The sequence below is a fragment of the Chrysochloris asiatica genome, unplaced genomic scaffold, assembly GCF_000296735.1.
Source record: "Chrysochloris asiatica unplaced genomic scaffold, ChrAsi1.0 scaffold00002, whole genome shotgun sequence".
Taxonomy (NCBI): domain Eukaryota; kingdom Metazoa; phylum Chordata; class Mammalia; order Afrosoricida; family Chrysochloridae; genus Chrysochloris; species Chrysochloris asiatica.
This window is the reverse complement of record NW_006408520.1, coordinates 16,722,752-16,739,622: the sequence shown is the minus strand read 5'-3', so window position 1 is coordinate 16,739,622 and position 16,871 is coordinate 16,722,752. Positions and strand designations below refer to the sequence as shown.

The window sequence follows — 16,871 nt, the reverse complement described above, 5'->3', positions numbered from 1 at the left end:
TGCGTCCCTCTTTGGAAACCCTATACAGGATTGCGTCCCTCTTTGGAAACCCTATACAGGATTGCGTCCCTCTTTGGAAACCCTATACAGGATTGTGTCCCTCTTTGGAAACCCTATACAGGATTGCTATGAGTTGAAACCAACTTGACAGCACATCGCCATCACCACTACCCTTGGGCTCAATAAATTCTTAAATGAAACAGGAAGGTACAAATACATATGACTAACAGTAAAGAGTCCACTGTGGCTATAAATGGAGTTCAGATTTTCAACTGTATCCATGCAAATGGGATATACTATGACTCTATCACCCAGAATAAAATAAAATATGCCCGCAAATTCTGAGAACATATGCCTGCCCACCACCACACCAAGTTAGACTGAGAAGAAAAAGAAAACATTTCCATACTTTCCCTGATAAAATGGCCATTAATAACTGAGGAACCAAAGCCATCCTAGTGTGCTTCTTTATTTTAATGACACTGATAAGATCCACTGTTAAGTGGGAAAGAAAGAAGGAAGGAAATAAAAAAGATGTTGTTGGTAAGTGCCATGAGTCAGTTTCAACTCATAGTGACTCTGTATAGGGTTTGAACCACTGACCTTGTGGTTAATGGTCCAGTGCTTATTCTACACTAAACCTCATGATCCTAACTTAGAAGTGAAAAGGGCACAGGAGAAATATGGACCTCTCTAGTGGAGGCAAATATTAGCACATCTTCACTGTTTAACTTACTTTTGGAATATTAAGAGTGGAAGTCAAAGATCAGCAAGCTTGATAATAATCCTGGTTAAAATTTAGAATGAATAAGCTTGATCAAAAAAAAAAAAAAGATAAGTGCAGACAAAATGCCATGGCCCGTCCCCACTGGGAGCCAGACTGCCTACGAGGCCACTTACTTCTCAGGGCTGCCGGTTCACTAGAAGATGCAGATATGAGATAAAGTCTTACCTGGGGTGCCTCTCCTGTCCCTCCCTAACTTTGGATGGTAAGAAAAGAAATATGAACGTTATCAAAAGGCACACAAAATCAACAACAAAGAAGTAATTTTCTTAGTACTAAGTTTTTAATGTAATATTGTCTAAGAAAACAAGCTGTAAAATGAGCCATTTCAGAAGCAGGAGCGGGGGGGAGGGGGTTTACTATCATCAAAGACGAACCAGGAGGAGAATGCAATCTTTGGACTCCAAGATTCCTCCCTGCACATTAAACCTCCTTGACCCTGGGACAGAAAGCTGTGACACTGGAGGAGTAGCAGAGGAACAAATAAAAGTAAGTTGACTTTGGGCAGGAGGCTTGCCTACAGTGGGGGAGGTAGGTGTGCTGACCTACAGAGCTAGAGCAGAATGCCTTCAAGCTGAGACTTCTGGGGGAGTAGTGTGTCCTGTGGGCATTTATCAGCAGCTGACTAGAACAACTGTGCCCTGAGTAATTTTTGCTCCTGTATTGCAACCTGTTGGGAGTCCTGGTATGGCACTGTGGGTTAATGCAACAGACTTCAAAGCCGTTTGAACTGCAAAGTCAGCGGTTCAAGCTCACCAGCTGCTCCTCGGAAACCTTATACAGGGCGCTATGGGTCGGAACCAAGTTGAAGGCACAACAACATTGCAAGCTGTTAACTTCCCTGAAAAATCCCATTAACTCTGAAAAACACATGTATCTATGTGATTTTATTTTTAAAAACTGTTTTCAAAACACAAAATAAATAAGGACAGTTTCTTGCTCATTCATTGGGATAAAAGAAAAACAGGCTGTGTTCTTTAAAAGCATCACACTTGCACTGAAGATTTCCTATCTGTAGACTACTTTAATAGGGTTGTCTACTTCTAATTTCTAGAGACAACAAAATCTATTCCTGATGGATACATTCATTAAATCAAGAAATATTTACTGGGTACCCCATGTTACAGAATCTAAAATCTGGATCTTGACACATACCAACTTTGGTGGGAAGAAACAGACATTAAACAAACAAAACCAAATATTTTAAAATTAAAAACCCATTCTCCAACTATAAAGCTATAAAACAAAACAAAAAAAGTTAAGCCTAATCTACACAGTTTTACCAAGATTCTGGTGCTCTGGCAGCAGATCAGACAGAATAAACATCACAGGGTACATTAAAGCAGGCATCCACACTCAGCCTTGGGTCACTCCCACCAGGGGTAGCCTCAGGTCTGCTAGACATCCAAATAGCATTGGGCAGTAAGGACCTCATGGAACATTTGGTCATATTCTAATTATTACTATTTAATTGCTTGGGAGCATGCTGACTATGCAAGATAAGCACCAGACTGGGAACCACAAAGTCGGCAGTTCAAGCCCATCAGTTGCTCCACAGGATTAAGATGAGGCTTTCTGCTCCCACAAAGATTTAACACAGGGTCCTTATGAATCAGAATCAACTCAACAGTATTTTAAAACAATAATAACAATGTAACTGCTTAACTTACTCTTTAATAATTTAGGATTTCAGTAAGAACTTTTCCAAAATGGTTTTCTGCTGTTGAGGGATACCATTTTATAACCAAATAGATTCTATGAGGAGCAACTTTACTCAGATCAGACATTCTATATGACCTGAAGTCTGCAAAATTGTGCATTCCAAATTCATTCTTTCCAAATATTTCAGTTGGTTCCTACACACACACACACACACACACACACACACACACACAAATGGGGGAGGTAGCATCATTTCAGTGTTACCCTCCACCCACAACCCCCAAGCTGCCAGTGGATTTCCTCCTATCTCACTGAGACTTACACAAAACTTCCCTGCAAGCAACTGCTCTACGCCTAGGAAGGACAAGCTTCACTGCATTCTCCACTTTACCAAAAATATCCTGACATAAGCATTTTATTCAGAGTCAAGTCTTGAGAAATGCTGTTCTTCCCTTGAGGACAGACCATGTTTTTTCATGCCTTACGAAGTACAGTGTCCTGGTGTGGCACTGTAGGATAAGCACTGGACTGCTAACCACAAGGTCGTAGAAACCCACCAGTCACTCCTTGGAAACCCTATAAAGGGTCGCTATGAGTCAGAACGGACTTGACAGCAACAACAGTAACAGCAACAATATGAGGTACAAAACTGTTTCCCTTCTTCCTTTTGGGCCCCAAGATGCAGTTGAGGGCTGACTCATCCTGCAGCATCCTACTGAGTGTCACCATCCTCCCCATCCCTGACTTGATAAACAGAGAAAATACTGAATTAGTCAAGGATTTCATTTTACCTGTAACCAATCAATGTCCATGGAAGCAGCAGTCAAGAAATCAAACAATGCATTACATTGGGCAAATCTCCTGCAAAAGACCTCCTTTAAGGTGCTCAAAAGCAAGGATGTCACCTTAAGAACTAAGGTGCACCTGGCCCAAGTCATGTATTTTCAATCACTATACATATGAGTGTTGGACAATGAATAAGAAAGAGCAAAGAAAAGCTGATAACTTTGAATTACGGAGTTGGCAAAGAATACTGAACATACCACAAACACTCAGAAGACTGAACAAATCTATCTTGGAAGAAGTACAGTCAGAATGCTCATTAGAAGCAAGAAGAGATGCTTCGTTTCAGGCATTTTGGACATGTTATCAGGTGGGACTAATCCCTAGAGAAGGACATAGAGGATCAGTGAAAAAGAGCAAGATCCTCAACAAGATGGATTGACAGTAGTTACAACAATGGACTCGAACCGAACAGGATGATGACTGTGAGGATAGTGCAGGATCAGGCAGTGTTTTGTTCTGTTGTATATGGGGCCACAATGAGTTGGAACCAACTTGAAGGCACCTACCAACAACTCTAAGGAGCTCTGGTACCGTAGTGGTTACGAATCAGGCTTCTAACCTCAAGGTCGCAGTTTGAAACTACCAGCTGTTCCATGGGAGAAAGATGAGGCTTTTTGCTCCCTTAAAGATTTACAATCTCAGAAACCCTGTGCAGGGTCGCTATGAGTAGGAACTGACTCCACAGTACTTAACAACACCACCAACAACTATATCCCTAACTGAACTATTTACACCAGTTTTTACATTATCCCTGGTTCTTCTACTCTATTATGGTTTTTGTACTGCAATGAGGTTAAAAGTTACTGGCCTTTTTGATCTTACTAAAGAAAATTTGTTCGTGTTCCAGGCTGGAAGATTCGAGTTTTATAGGAGCTGCTTTTAAATACCTTCTTAACCTTAGCTGCCCACTTAGGACTCTATTTTGTTGTTGTGGTTGGCAAGTATTATTGAGTTGGTTCTTGCTCATAACAACTTTGTATAGAGTTTCCAAAGTTTTAAATCTTTGAGGAAGCAGAAAGTCTCATCTTTCTCCCATGGAATGGTTGGTGGGCTAGAACCATGGACTTTGTGGTTCACAGTCCAGTGCTTATCGTATGAGCCACCTTGTATTATTGTCTCATCAAAGAAATGTCTTAAGTTTTTCTTTGAAACTTTACTGATGAGTATTTAAAATTAAAGAATTCCTCAATTCATTAATTGTTGTTAAGTGCCGTCGAGTTGGTTCTAACCCATAGAGACTCTGTATAGGGGTTTCCGAAGAGCAGCTGATGAGCTTGAACAGCCAACCTTGCAGTTCAAACAGCTTTGCAAGTCTGGTGCATTAACCCAGAGCGCCACACCAGGATTCCAAGTCCTTAATTGCCCAGTACTTAATAGAAATAGAATGCCTAAAGAGGCTACAACATATAAGTCTAAGAAATGTAATATTAATACTAATATTCTACTGCTCAGAGCAAATAACTATCCTGTATGTATTAAAACTTGCTACAAACCAGTTACTTCTCAACAAAACAATGTTACAGGAAGGGCAGTAAGTGGCAGAGGTAGGCCTAGAACTCACATAAACATCCATTCTATCCTGCCTCCCTAGAATGTTTAATTCTTCACTCCGTTAAACGAGTTTTAAGAAAAAACATGATATACCATGTATTCAATACACAAGGAAAAAGGAAAAAAATCAAAGTGTCCAAATCAAGTAATGTCAATGTTCATGTTTCCATATGCCCACTTTTCTTATGAAGCAAATCCTGAGCCCAGCTGAAATATAATATCTCATATAAAGACCTAGCAAACACAGCTATCGGATTCCCAAACCCAGAACATTAGAAAAAGCATTACATGAATAATCACAATGTCAAGAAGTGACAGGTGGACAGCAAAAATAGGAGAAGGGGCAGATTTCTAAAAGCCCCTCACTAAATGAAGCATTTTAAAGAGTTAAAATTCTTCAACTATTCCAACTATCTTCTGTGACCTTGGGTAAATCAGATCCTTTCTGAGGTGAGTGGTCTGTCCGTAAATGATGTTAAATAATATCAACAATCCTCCCCACCTCACAAAGCTGCTCTGCTGCTAAGATCAAAAGACGCCTATGAAAGGATGCTGTATTAAAGGATGCTATAAATGAAAGGGGTTATTAAATTTTGGGCTTAAAGGGATAAACCCACAACCTTTATAACTTCCCAAAGGTTCTGAAAACTGAGGTTTTATTGTGTTAAAAAAATGTACAAAATTATAGTGATATAGCCTCAGTCTATGGATTTCCTTTCATCTGCTCAATAAGTAAGAAAGGGACACCATCTGCTCCCTTAGTCAGCAAAAAGAAATTAACATGCTAACATCCAAGAAAAGTCAGTCACTGGAAGGACAGACAAAGTTATCAGTACCTCATTTACAATGCCAATAGATAAAGAGACTCAACTGCTGCAACCAAGAATCACAAAGCGCAATTATAATTAATGTGCACAAGCCAGGCAAGGATATCTTATACAATAGTTCGGACTTGCTCCTTCCCCTGAAAAGGCCAGGTTTTACATACCTTGGAGGGAAGAGAACAATGCTTCGCAACAAAGTTTTAAGTTGGTGAGATTTGTAATTATCATTCACAGATAAGCCACTCATCTTTCTATCTATTAAGAAAATGTTTAGCAAACCATTTGCTAACTAATTAGGGCAACACATCTGACACCAAAGTTAAAGGACCTTGCTTTGAAAAAGGAGTTAATTTTAATTTATGAATCAATTTTAGATTCATAAAAATCAACTCCCTGCTTCAAAGACTGCTGAAACTTCATTCATATAATTATAGTATGATGCCTATCATCAGAGGGAGAGAAGAGCCCAACCTCTCCCTTGGGGATTTAACAATGGTGCTCTTCCCTGCTTCTGTAAAATTTGCTCCACACGGCGTACACCCCCAGCACAGGGATATTAAAGCACTAACAATGCCAGTGTATTCCACCAGCGGTCTGTCCGAGCGAAGGCAATCCTGACAAGCTTCAGCTCCCAGGGAGGCTAATGGGTATTAAACCACAGCAGCTCTCCTTTGTGGCGCTTTGGCCAGAACAGCAGAAAAGAGACAATGAGTGTTCTGTGCGCAGTTCCGCGCCGATTGGCTGGTCTCTCCCCCAAGAAACCCCTGATGTCATGGGCCAGGAATGCAGGGAGGGAGGAAGGAAGGAGGGGATTTGAGGAGGGGGACGCCTCTCATCTCTTTCCCAGACCAAAGACCCAGAGATAAACCTAAAGCATTCTTGTACTAGGCAAGTGGAAGAAGATGAGCGTCACCAAAGTCCAATTACTGCAAACCACCACTGTCTCAGCAAAAAAAACCTAAACAAAAGCAACCAACAAAGATACTTCTTGCAATCGTTAAAGTCTAGTACACAACAAACTTCTCGGTGCTTTGTAAAGTCTCAAATCCAAAGCAGCAGCACTCTCAAAGCGACTAAGGCTTTGTCTCCGTTTCCAGCAAAAGAAACAGCAGTTTGCCTCAAGGCACCGACATTCGGGAAAGTGAAGGGTCTCGAACCCTCCCCAGTTCCTCCGGGAGCTGAGGGGTGAAGGGATAGAGGCAGTGGGACGCTTGGAGGTCTCCCTCCCTGCGAGGCGAGGAACAATGAGGGGCCCGGGGTTAGGCCACGTAACCGCCTAATTTAGCTAGATGCTTAATTCGACTGCGGGGATGAGGTGGGCGGAGGCTCATAATCGGCCTGGAGCCCCGACCAGGACAGGATGGCGGGGCTGCTGCAGCGGCTTTCAGGTCCCCAGGCGCGGGCCGGCCCCACCTATGAGCGAATGGTCACGCAGGAGCGCCCCCTTCCCGGCGGGATGAGCCCTACAGCCGCCGAACGGGGCTGGAGAGGCGGGCGCTACGGGATTCTAGACACCCGGGAATCCACCGCCAGCCGAAAGTCCCCGCCGCGGCGCGGGAACAAAGCTAGGAGAGCGCCCGGGAGCCGGCGCGATCTGACCCGGGAATGGGACAAGGACCCGCAGTAACATTCGCAGCGCCTCGACATCTCTCCACGAAGCCAGGGAGTCCAGGCGCGCGCTGTAGAGCGAGGCCCAGAGATTACCCTGTCCGGCGACCCCCAGGGCGGCGTCTAGCAACCCTCGCCCAAAGGCGCCCCGTCCCACCCGACTCCCGGCGTACCTTGTTCTTGACCTCGGCCGAGAGTCCGTAGGAAGGTCCCTTATTGAAGTGGGTCATGGTGGTTCGGACGGCAGGAGGCTGCACAAGGTCCGGGGGTCTTTTGCACTCTGCTTCCCCGCTCTTGGCCCCGAGGAGTGGCCGCAGCGGGAGATGCTCGGAGCTCGCTCTTCTGGGCGGTGCAGGAGATGCCCCGACGCGGCAAAGGGGCTCAGGCGGTGTTTTGGGGACTGGGTCCGGCTGGGTCTACTCTAGAGTCCGACTCGCTAGTCGCCCGCTCGCTAGTTCAGCCTCTTTCACCGCAAGTCCCCACGAACTGCCTCCCACCCCTTCTCCGGGGCCTTTAGGGATTGGCTGACTAGCCCAACCAATAGAAGGCCGTCTCTCCGCCGAGGGGCGGGGCGGCTAATTGAAGGGCCGCGGGGGCCGCGGGGGCCGAGCTCCAACGCTTTGGGGTCCTAGTATCCCGCTCCGCCCTCACGCCACAACTGCCGCCAGCTAGCAGGCCCCTCCTCCGGGTCCGCTGCGGGCTGGGCAGTGCGGAGTGCGGATTAGCCTGGCTGACTGGGAGTGGGTCTCCGCCCCGGGTTTTCGCGCCTGGAGGCTTCCCAACGCTCGCTGTTCACGTCAACTTTCAGGCATCCGCCGCTGCGCGCAGGGCTAGTAGAAGGGCGTGAAAGGCCACCAAGTCTGGCTCTCCGCTGACCCACCGCCTTTGTTTGCCCCTCTTCCCACCCACCTACCCCTATCCCACCTGGCTCGACGCCCTGCGCACCCAGATGGAGGGCAGGGCTCCTCCACCCGCTGCTGGATACTCTGCGAGCAGCCTAGGAGCCTCACAGCCAGGGAAAAGGGAGCTCTCCACCGACACCTGCTCATTCCCTCAATAGCAGCCTACCCCAACTGTTGGTCTGACCTCTACCAGGCTGCCGAACGGCGAAACAGTCAAGGCTTTCAGCCAAACTCAATTCACTTTGTGAGTAAACGTTTGAATGCAGTGCAAAGAAAATGTGACATGGAATAGTCGGGGCATTTCAAGTCCTTTTCTAGATTCGCACCGACTCCTTTTTGTTGTTGTTATGTACCATCGACTCGGTTCCGACTCATAGCTATCCTGTATAGGATTTCCGAGGAGGTTGGTGGGTTTGAACCGTCGACCTTGCGGTTCTAATCGATCTTGCAGTCAAGTGCTTACCCTACAGCGCCAGGTTGCTGTTGCTCAGTAAACTTGGGGAAGATGAAAGTAAGGGAGTGAGGTGTCAGTCTCTTTGAATTCGGAGTTCATTAGAAAAGCATCCTTTAGGCCCAAGATGGCTTCCATTGTCTTTCACAGTCCTGTGTCCTACCCCACTTATCTTTTCTCTGATTTCACAATCATTTAATAGAGGAGCAAGGGAACAGAACATCTGTCACTCACCTGGTCTTCTGGTACTGTACTAGATGTCTTACAAACGTCTCACTTAAAAAAGTTGCGGTGGAATTGATTAGACTCCTGGAGACCCCGTGTAGGTCCCAGTACAATTGTGTTCCACAAGGTACTTTATGGCTGAATTTTTTATAAGTAGATGGCCAGGACTTTCTTCCAACGCATCGCTGGGTGGACCCACACCTCCAGTTTTCCAACCTTCCAATTAGCAGGGGTGAACATTAACCATTTGTACCACACAAAGACTCCTTACAGCATTTACTTCCCCAAACAACTACTGAGTAAATATCATAACTAGTTTAGAGATGAGTAAACTCAGAGAACTGGCCAAGACCTATCCAACTCCAAAGCTTCACCTTGTATCATCACTTTCTGATGCACACCCAGGACAGGCTTGGATTCCTGAGCTCCTAGGATGAGAATATTAGGTACCAAATTCCAGCATCTATACCAAGAGATAATGGAGCCAGTTGTCACCGCCTGTTTGAGAAAAGAAGCCAAAATATCACATTATAGTTGAATCATTATGGAACAGAAATGAATAAGGTGGCTTTATAAGGAAATGCACTAAACAGCTATTAATTTTTCAAGGATTTTGAAATGACTTAGTCCGGGGTGGGAGCCTGAGGACAAAGGGAAGAGACTAATAGGAGAAAAAGTGAAATGATTTATAAGTGATTTGCTAACTTAGTCAAGAGCTGGTAATGATAATTAGGTCATGCTTCCCACACAATGATGACACAATTGACCCACAATTAGTGGGGTGAGCTGTTTGGGCTGTTTTTCCTGTAGTATGATAATGGCAGTGTGCCATCCACAAGATTTCACCCACTCTCCTTTGGGGCCAAGGTGTGGGAAATGGCAACCAGATTTAAGGTACAAATCTAAGTGCTTTTCTATACCCAAACTATAAATCTTTCCTGCTGTGATTTAAGCATGACTTCTGTGTGACCAGAGTGCAATGAGAACATGCCTTGTAGAATGTCATTCATTTTTGTCACAAAAAGGTATAAACAAAATTATTGATTTCTCTAGCCAGCCAAAATTAATCATTATTAGAATGTTTGTAAAAAGATTTTCATAATATAAAAGTTAAAGTGTGACTGACTCCCATCTGTGTTACAATTTCTCGCCTTCCGTTCTTAACCAATGCACCTCATGCACACCACCACCCATCAATATATGGATATACTCATAAAACCATCACAGCAATCAGAAAATAGACATATCTATCACCCCCCCAAAAAAAATTTCCTTATGTATTTTTTTAAAGTTTTTTATTGTGAATCGAGTGATAATTCATTCACATGGGAGAACATCGGCTTTACACTCATCATTTCATTGCAATGATTACAATACACTCCATGCATCACATTCAACAGTATTTGCTGCAATTCCCTCTGTTCTTTTTCGATGTACACAAAAACACTCAAGAATATATAATCATTCAAACAACCACAGTGCACATTCTGAAAGTCTGCCTCCTAGTGGCAAGCACACAACCTTTCTCTATCCATGAGTCTTCAGCTGCTCTTTCTCGCCAGCTTGGCCTCCATCTCAGGTGTCGCTGCTTCTCTGGATAGGGTTCCACATTCTGCTCATGCTCTTCTCCCTTGATGGTCCTAGGGTCTTCTGTTCCTGGAATGTAACATTAACTACTTCCCTCTTTTTGTTACAAAACTTTTACCTTTACGGTTATGACCGTCGCAATTAGTCATGATAACAATTACTCACTACTGAATCATAAGAATCTTATCCCCATATCTTTTCACCAGACCTGAAATACAGAGTTACTGTACCAAAAGGAAATGGTTCATGTTCAACCATTTCAACAGGTAGCATATGATCAAGAGCCAATAATACTGAAGGAGGAAGTCCAAGGTGCATTCAAGGAATTGGCAAAGAATAAGGCACCAGGAACTGATGGAATCAAAATAGAAATCTTTCAAAAAAGTAAGGTGGCACAGGAGGCACTCACTCATCTCTGCCAAGAAATTTGGAAGACAACTATCTGGCTGACTGATTGGAATAGATCCATATTTGTGCCCATTCCAAAGAGAGGTGACCCAATGGAATGTGGAAATCATCAGACAATCTCTTTGATATCCCATAGGAGTAAAGTTTTGCTAAAGGTAATACAGAAACGACTACAATCATACATTGACAGAAAACTTCCAGAGGCTCAAGCCGGATTCAGAAGAGGCCATGGAACGAGGGATCTCATTCTGATGTCCGATGGATCTTGGCTGAAAGCAGAGAATATCAGAAAGATGTTTACCTGTGCTTTATCGACTACACATCGATTGTGTGGATCATGACAACCTATGGACAACGTTGCGAAGTATGAGTATTTCAGAACACTTCATTGTACTCATGAAGGATCTGAACCTGGACCAAGAAGCAGTTGTTTGAACAGAACATGAGAACACTGAATGCTTTAAAATCAAGAAAGGTGTGTGACAAGGTGTATTTTTTCACCATACTTATTCAACCTGTATGCTGAGCAAATAATTCAAGAAGCTGGTTTATATGAAGAAAAACATGCCATCAGGATTGGAGGAAGACTCATTAACAACCTGCGATATGCAGATGATACAACCTTGCTTGCTGAAAGTGAAGAGGACTTAAAACATTTACTGATGAAGATCAAAGAGAACAGCCTTCAGTATGGATTACATCTCAATATAAAGAAAACAAAAATCCTCACTACTGGACCAATAAACAACGTTCTTATCAACAGAGAAAAGATTGAAGTTTTCAAGGACTTCATTCTTTTTGGATCAACTATCAACACTCACGGAAGCAGCAGTCAAGAAATCAAATGATGTATTGCATTACATAAATCTGCTGCACAAGAGCTTTTTCAAGATGTCAGCTTGAGGACTAAGGTGCACCTGACCCAAGCCATGGTATTTTCAATAACCTCATATGCATGCAAAAGTAGACAGTGAATAAGGAAGACAGTAGAAGAATTGATGCTTTTGAGTTATGGTGTTGAGTTATGGTGTTGGGGAGAATATTTAAATTGCCATGGGCTGCCAAAAGAACCAATAGATGTGTTTTGAAAGAAGTGCAGCCAGAGTGCTCCTTGGAGTCCAGGATGGCCAAACTTCATCTCTCATACTTTGGACATATTGTCAGGAGGGACCAGTCGCTGGAGAAGTATATCATGTTTGTTAAGGTGGAAGGTCAGAGGAAAAGAGGAAGACCTCCAATGAGATGGATTGGCCATGTGGCAGCATCGATGGACTCAAACATGGCAACAGTAATGAGTTTGGCCCAGGATCGGGCAGTGTTTCATTCTGCTGTGCATAAGGTTGCTATGGGTCAGTGCCGACTCGATGGCACCTAACAACAACATCCAGACAAGATGAGAACTATTCAGTGGGGATTCTACCTTCCCCCGCACACTCTGAAACTAAACTCCCTCTTGAAACCTCGTAAGCCAGTTACTTCATGCCTTTATAGTGCCTCCATTTTAGGTAGCCAATGTCTAAGTTGCCTGTCCCAATCTAACCTGTATACATAGGGGATAGCATTGATCCTTGATGTGAAGTATTTTCCCTTGCAGTTGGTATTTTGAGCTACTACATCCATAAGTATAGGTCAAGTTCATCAAATTGTAGCAATTTACACTTGTTTCCTTTATCAAAGAAAATTTTTTTTCTAGTCGAGTTCTGATTATTAAGCCATCAATGCTAGGTAGAATGGGTACTATCTACAAGTTTCGGTGTTCTTGTGCATCTCCCCTTCATATCAGCTGGACCCTTCACTCTCAGCCCTAGCCCTCTGTGGCTATGTCCTTGTCCATGGACTCAGAAGTCCCAGGTCTCACTATACTTTGGACCAACTTTGGACCTCTCTCTCTCATCTCCAGGTTGATGGGAGTCTATGATACATGGCTGAACTCAGCCCATTTCTTCATTGCTGCCTTTTCCCCTCTTGCACTCACAGCAGACCAACGTGGTCACCAGAAAGCTTACATGCCTACTCATATGTTCTCTTTGAGTTTCAGTCTTGGAAGGGAGTTTCTCCTGAAGGGACTTTATTTCTTGCCTTGATGGTTCCCCGGTGAACAACTTGGTTGTTCTTGCAGTAGACAGTCAGACTGTCATTTTTGATTTCTGGATTTTTCCTGCTGGTCTGTCTTTGGAGAAGTATCTTCTGTCATTCTAGCTGATTCAGGCTGGTCCATGCTTGTTCTTTCAACAGGGAATGTTCCATTACAGAAGGCTCTGGATGGAACTTAGGATTCCACCTAAGGTCCTATACACCACAAAGGCTCCACAGGAAGCCTATTTCACGGGGCCAGTTCTAGAACCCATTTTAGGTATTCCAGTCAGTTATAGGCTGAAGATGGGCTTACAAGCTTTCTGTAATCATGTTTCCCAATATTCCTTTCTATCCCACTCAAGTGTCTATTTTACAATAATAGGCAAGGGAAACCAATAGTTGTAAGACAGTCAAGCATCTTAACATTATTTCCCCTGTTTTACCCGTTCAGATTATGCCTCAATCCCTGTATCACATAGTCCTGTTGTTTCAAGGTTAAGCATACATCAGTAACCTCTGACCCACTTGTTGTTGTTGTTGCTATGTGCTGTGGAGTCGGTTCCGACTCATAGCGACCCTGAATAGGGTTTCTGAGGCTGTAATCAGTTAGGCATTGAGCTGTTAACTGCAAGATCAGTAGTTCTGATCCACCTGCCTATCTAAAAGGAAGAAATTAATCTGGTCTTCTCTGCTTTCAGCCAAGATCCATCTGATGTCAGCAATAATATCCCTTGTTCCATGTCCTCGTCTGAATCCAGCTTGAAGGGTGGTTGTTGTTAAGTGCTACCGAGTTGGTTCTGACTCATAGCAACTCTGTATAGGGTTTCCAAGGAGCAGCTGGTGGGTTTGAACTGCCAACCTTGTGGGCTGCAATCCAGTGCTGATCCTACAGAGCTATACTAGGATTCCAGCTTGACGGGTAAGGAGCAACTAAAAGACTTTTGAATACTCATGTTGTAAGCTGTAGCACTGTAGGATAAGCACTGGAACGCAAGTTTGGTTTGAACCACAGCCTGGGCAGTTGAAACTCCTTGGCAACTCTATAGAGCATCACTATGAGTTGGAAGTGAATTGGCAGCACTTTACAACAACAAGCGCTAGTGGAGGAGTGCTATGGGCAATGTTGTCTCATAGCAACCCTATGCACAACAGAACAAAACACTGCCAGGTCCTGGGTCAACTTCACAATTGTGGCCACACTTGAGCCCACTGATGCTGCCACTTTGCCAGTCCATCTAGCTGGGGGCAATCAGATCATCCAAATTATCCCCCAGACAAGGGCACCAGTGAGTGTGGGAGTTGTTGTTGTTGTTAAGTGCTGTTGAGTTGGTTCCGACCCATAGTGACCCTGTATAGGGTTTCTGAGGAACCGCTGGGTGAGCTTCAACCGCCGACCTTGCAGGTCAAATGGCTTTGCAGTCTGGCGCATTAACCCACAGCGCCACACTAGGACTCCGAGAGAGCAAGAGGGTACCATTAATAGGCATGATCATGTTTTGTCTCCAACAATACTGTTGTGTGCCGTCAAGTCAGTTCCAACTCATAGTGACCCTGTATAGGGTTTCTGAGTCTGTGGATCTTTATGGGAGCAGTCCTGGTGTGGCGCTGTAGGACAAGCACTGAACCGCAAGGTCGGTTTGAACTGCAACATTGGCGGCTCAAACTTACCAGCTACTCCTTGGAAACTACACTGGGTCGCTGTGAATTGGAAACAACTCAACGTCACTTAACAACAACTAGTCTTTGCTGGAACAGAAAGCCTCAGAGCAACTGGTAGATTTGAACTGCGTACCTGGCAATTAGCATTCCAGTTCATAGTCCACTAGCCTACGAGGGCTCCTTGCAACCTTGCTACGGTCATTGAATAGTGCACCCTTTCCATCTCAAAAATGTTCCTGTTTAGAAGATAAATTACAACATCACCCCACTGTAAAGGTAAATATTACCTATTCTCATTTTATAATCAGAAACTAAGATTTAGTGAGGGAGGGTACATAACTTGGTCAAGGTCATTTGTTTATCAGAATGCAGAACTGGGATTTGAAATCAGGTCTGTTTTAGGGTGATTTATGAAAAACAATATTTCAGATCCCTTAAGACTCTGAAATCACTCCTACTGGGTCTGTTAGCTCCTTTTTGTGTACGCTGCATCTCCTCTTTGCGGGGACTGGCCACCACTCATGACATGTGATTCTTTAATTTACCTATCACATGGCCACTCTCTGCACCACCAGAGCTGGACATGTGCAATGTATCCCTCTGGGCACAGTTATTAATTTTAAGGAGCATAAGGAACTCTGGTAGCGTAATGGTTACGAATCGAGCTGCGAACCTCAGGGTCAGCAGTTCGAAACTACCAGCAGTTCCGCGGGAGAAAGATGAGGCTTTCTGCTCCCGTAAAGATTTACAGCCTCAGAAACCCTGTACAGGGTCGCTATGAGTCGGAACCAACTCCACAGCACATAACAACAACAACATGATCTAAACAGGGCCTATCAGATTTCTCTTTGGTAAAAAAGATCCGGGTGTGGAGTGTCTTGGTTACAGAAGACAGAACTCACTCAAATGGACTTAGACAAAAAGTGGGATTCATTGACTGGTGTGACAGAAAATGATTGGAACAGATATAACTGTAGGCATGACAAGATTCTGGGTCTCATTCAAAGGCACCATGACTAATGTGTTCTCCACAAATCTGTTCTTTCTATTGGCATCCTCAGACTCTTCTCTTCAGTGTCCAATTAGTCACTGCAGGTCCAAGCTTGGAGCAAACAGCAGTGATTGATGATGAGCTGGACTGCTAACTGCAAATTCAGTAGTTCAAATCAACCAGTCACTACGAGGGAGAAAAAGGAGGCTTTCTGCTCCCACAAAGATTTACAGCCTTGGAAGCCCTATTATAAAGGGCCACTATGAGTTAGATCCAACTTGGTGGCACACAATGACCGCCACCAGGTCCAGGTTTATATCCCATCCTCTCGTTGTTGTTGTTAGTTGCCATTGAGCTGGTTCCGACCCATAGCAACCCTGTATAGAGTTTCTGAGGAGCAGCTGGTGAGCCTGAACTGCTGACCTTGCAGTTCAAATGGCTTTGCAGTCTGGCACTACACCAGGACTCCATCCTCTCATAAGCCACAACAAAAAAGAAAGCATAACAGAAAAATGAACTATTTCCCAACAGGTCCAAAAAAAAAAAGTCACAGAATGATGTCTTATTGGCCAGTCTAGGTCACATACCTATAACTATCATTGTATCTATCACTGGCTACTGGGAAGGACAGCTCGGATTGAATAGGTCAGGGGTATCCACCTGGAGTTGGCATAGGAGGTAGGTAGGCAGCTCCACCATTGCCACAGGAGTTGAGAGAGGGAGGATACACATCCCAAAGAAAACTGGAGGGAAATAATGCTGGCGGGGGGGGGGGGGGGGGAGGAATACACACACACACACGCAAAAGGGCTTCAAAAAGCGTGCAGAAAAAAATCCATTATCTTTTATTCCATTTTTTCATGAACTTTTTGAAGCCCTCTCATGGATAAAGAAAGCCACGGTGACATAAAGGTTAAGCGCTCAACTGCTAACCAACAGCTAACCACCTGCAGCTCCTTGGGAGAAAGGCCTGCCATCTGCTTCCATAAAGGTTATAGCCCAGACAACTGAATGGGCCAGGACTTCTCTGTTATATAGGGTTGCTGTGGGTTGCAATCAATTACACAGCACCTAACACCAGTTCAGGTGGTGGTAGTGGTGGTGGTTTTGTGCCATGGAGTCAGTTCCAACTCATCACGACCCTGTACAGGGTTTCCGAGGCTGTAAATCTTTACGGGAGCAGAAAGCCTCATCTTTCTCCCCCAGAACAGCTGGTAGTTTCAAACTGCTGACCTTAAGGTTTGCAGCCCAATTCGTAACCACTCACTTTTTTTTCTCTCACAAGTTCAGTTTATGC

At 44.3% G+C, this 16,871-nt stretch overlaps 1 protein-coding gene across 2 annotated transcripts in view; it reads right to left on the bottom strand.

Moving 5' to 3' along the window:
* CNN3 (calponin 3, acidic) overlaps positions 1 to 7,702 on the bottom strand; it is a 42,990-nt gene extending 35,288 nt beyond the window's left edge. For both annotated transcript variants that reach the window (XM_006830941.1, XM_006830940.1), the window contains exon 1: positions 7,449 to 7,702. In XM_006830941.1, the coding sequence (XP_006831004.1) occupies positions 7,449 to 7,505 (57 nt within the window). In that variant the 5' untranslated portion in view covers positions 7,506 to 7,702. The remainder of the gene's footprint in view (positions 1 to 7,448) is intronic.
* Positions 7,703 to 16,871: the final 9,169 nt, after the last annotated feature.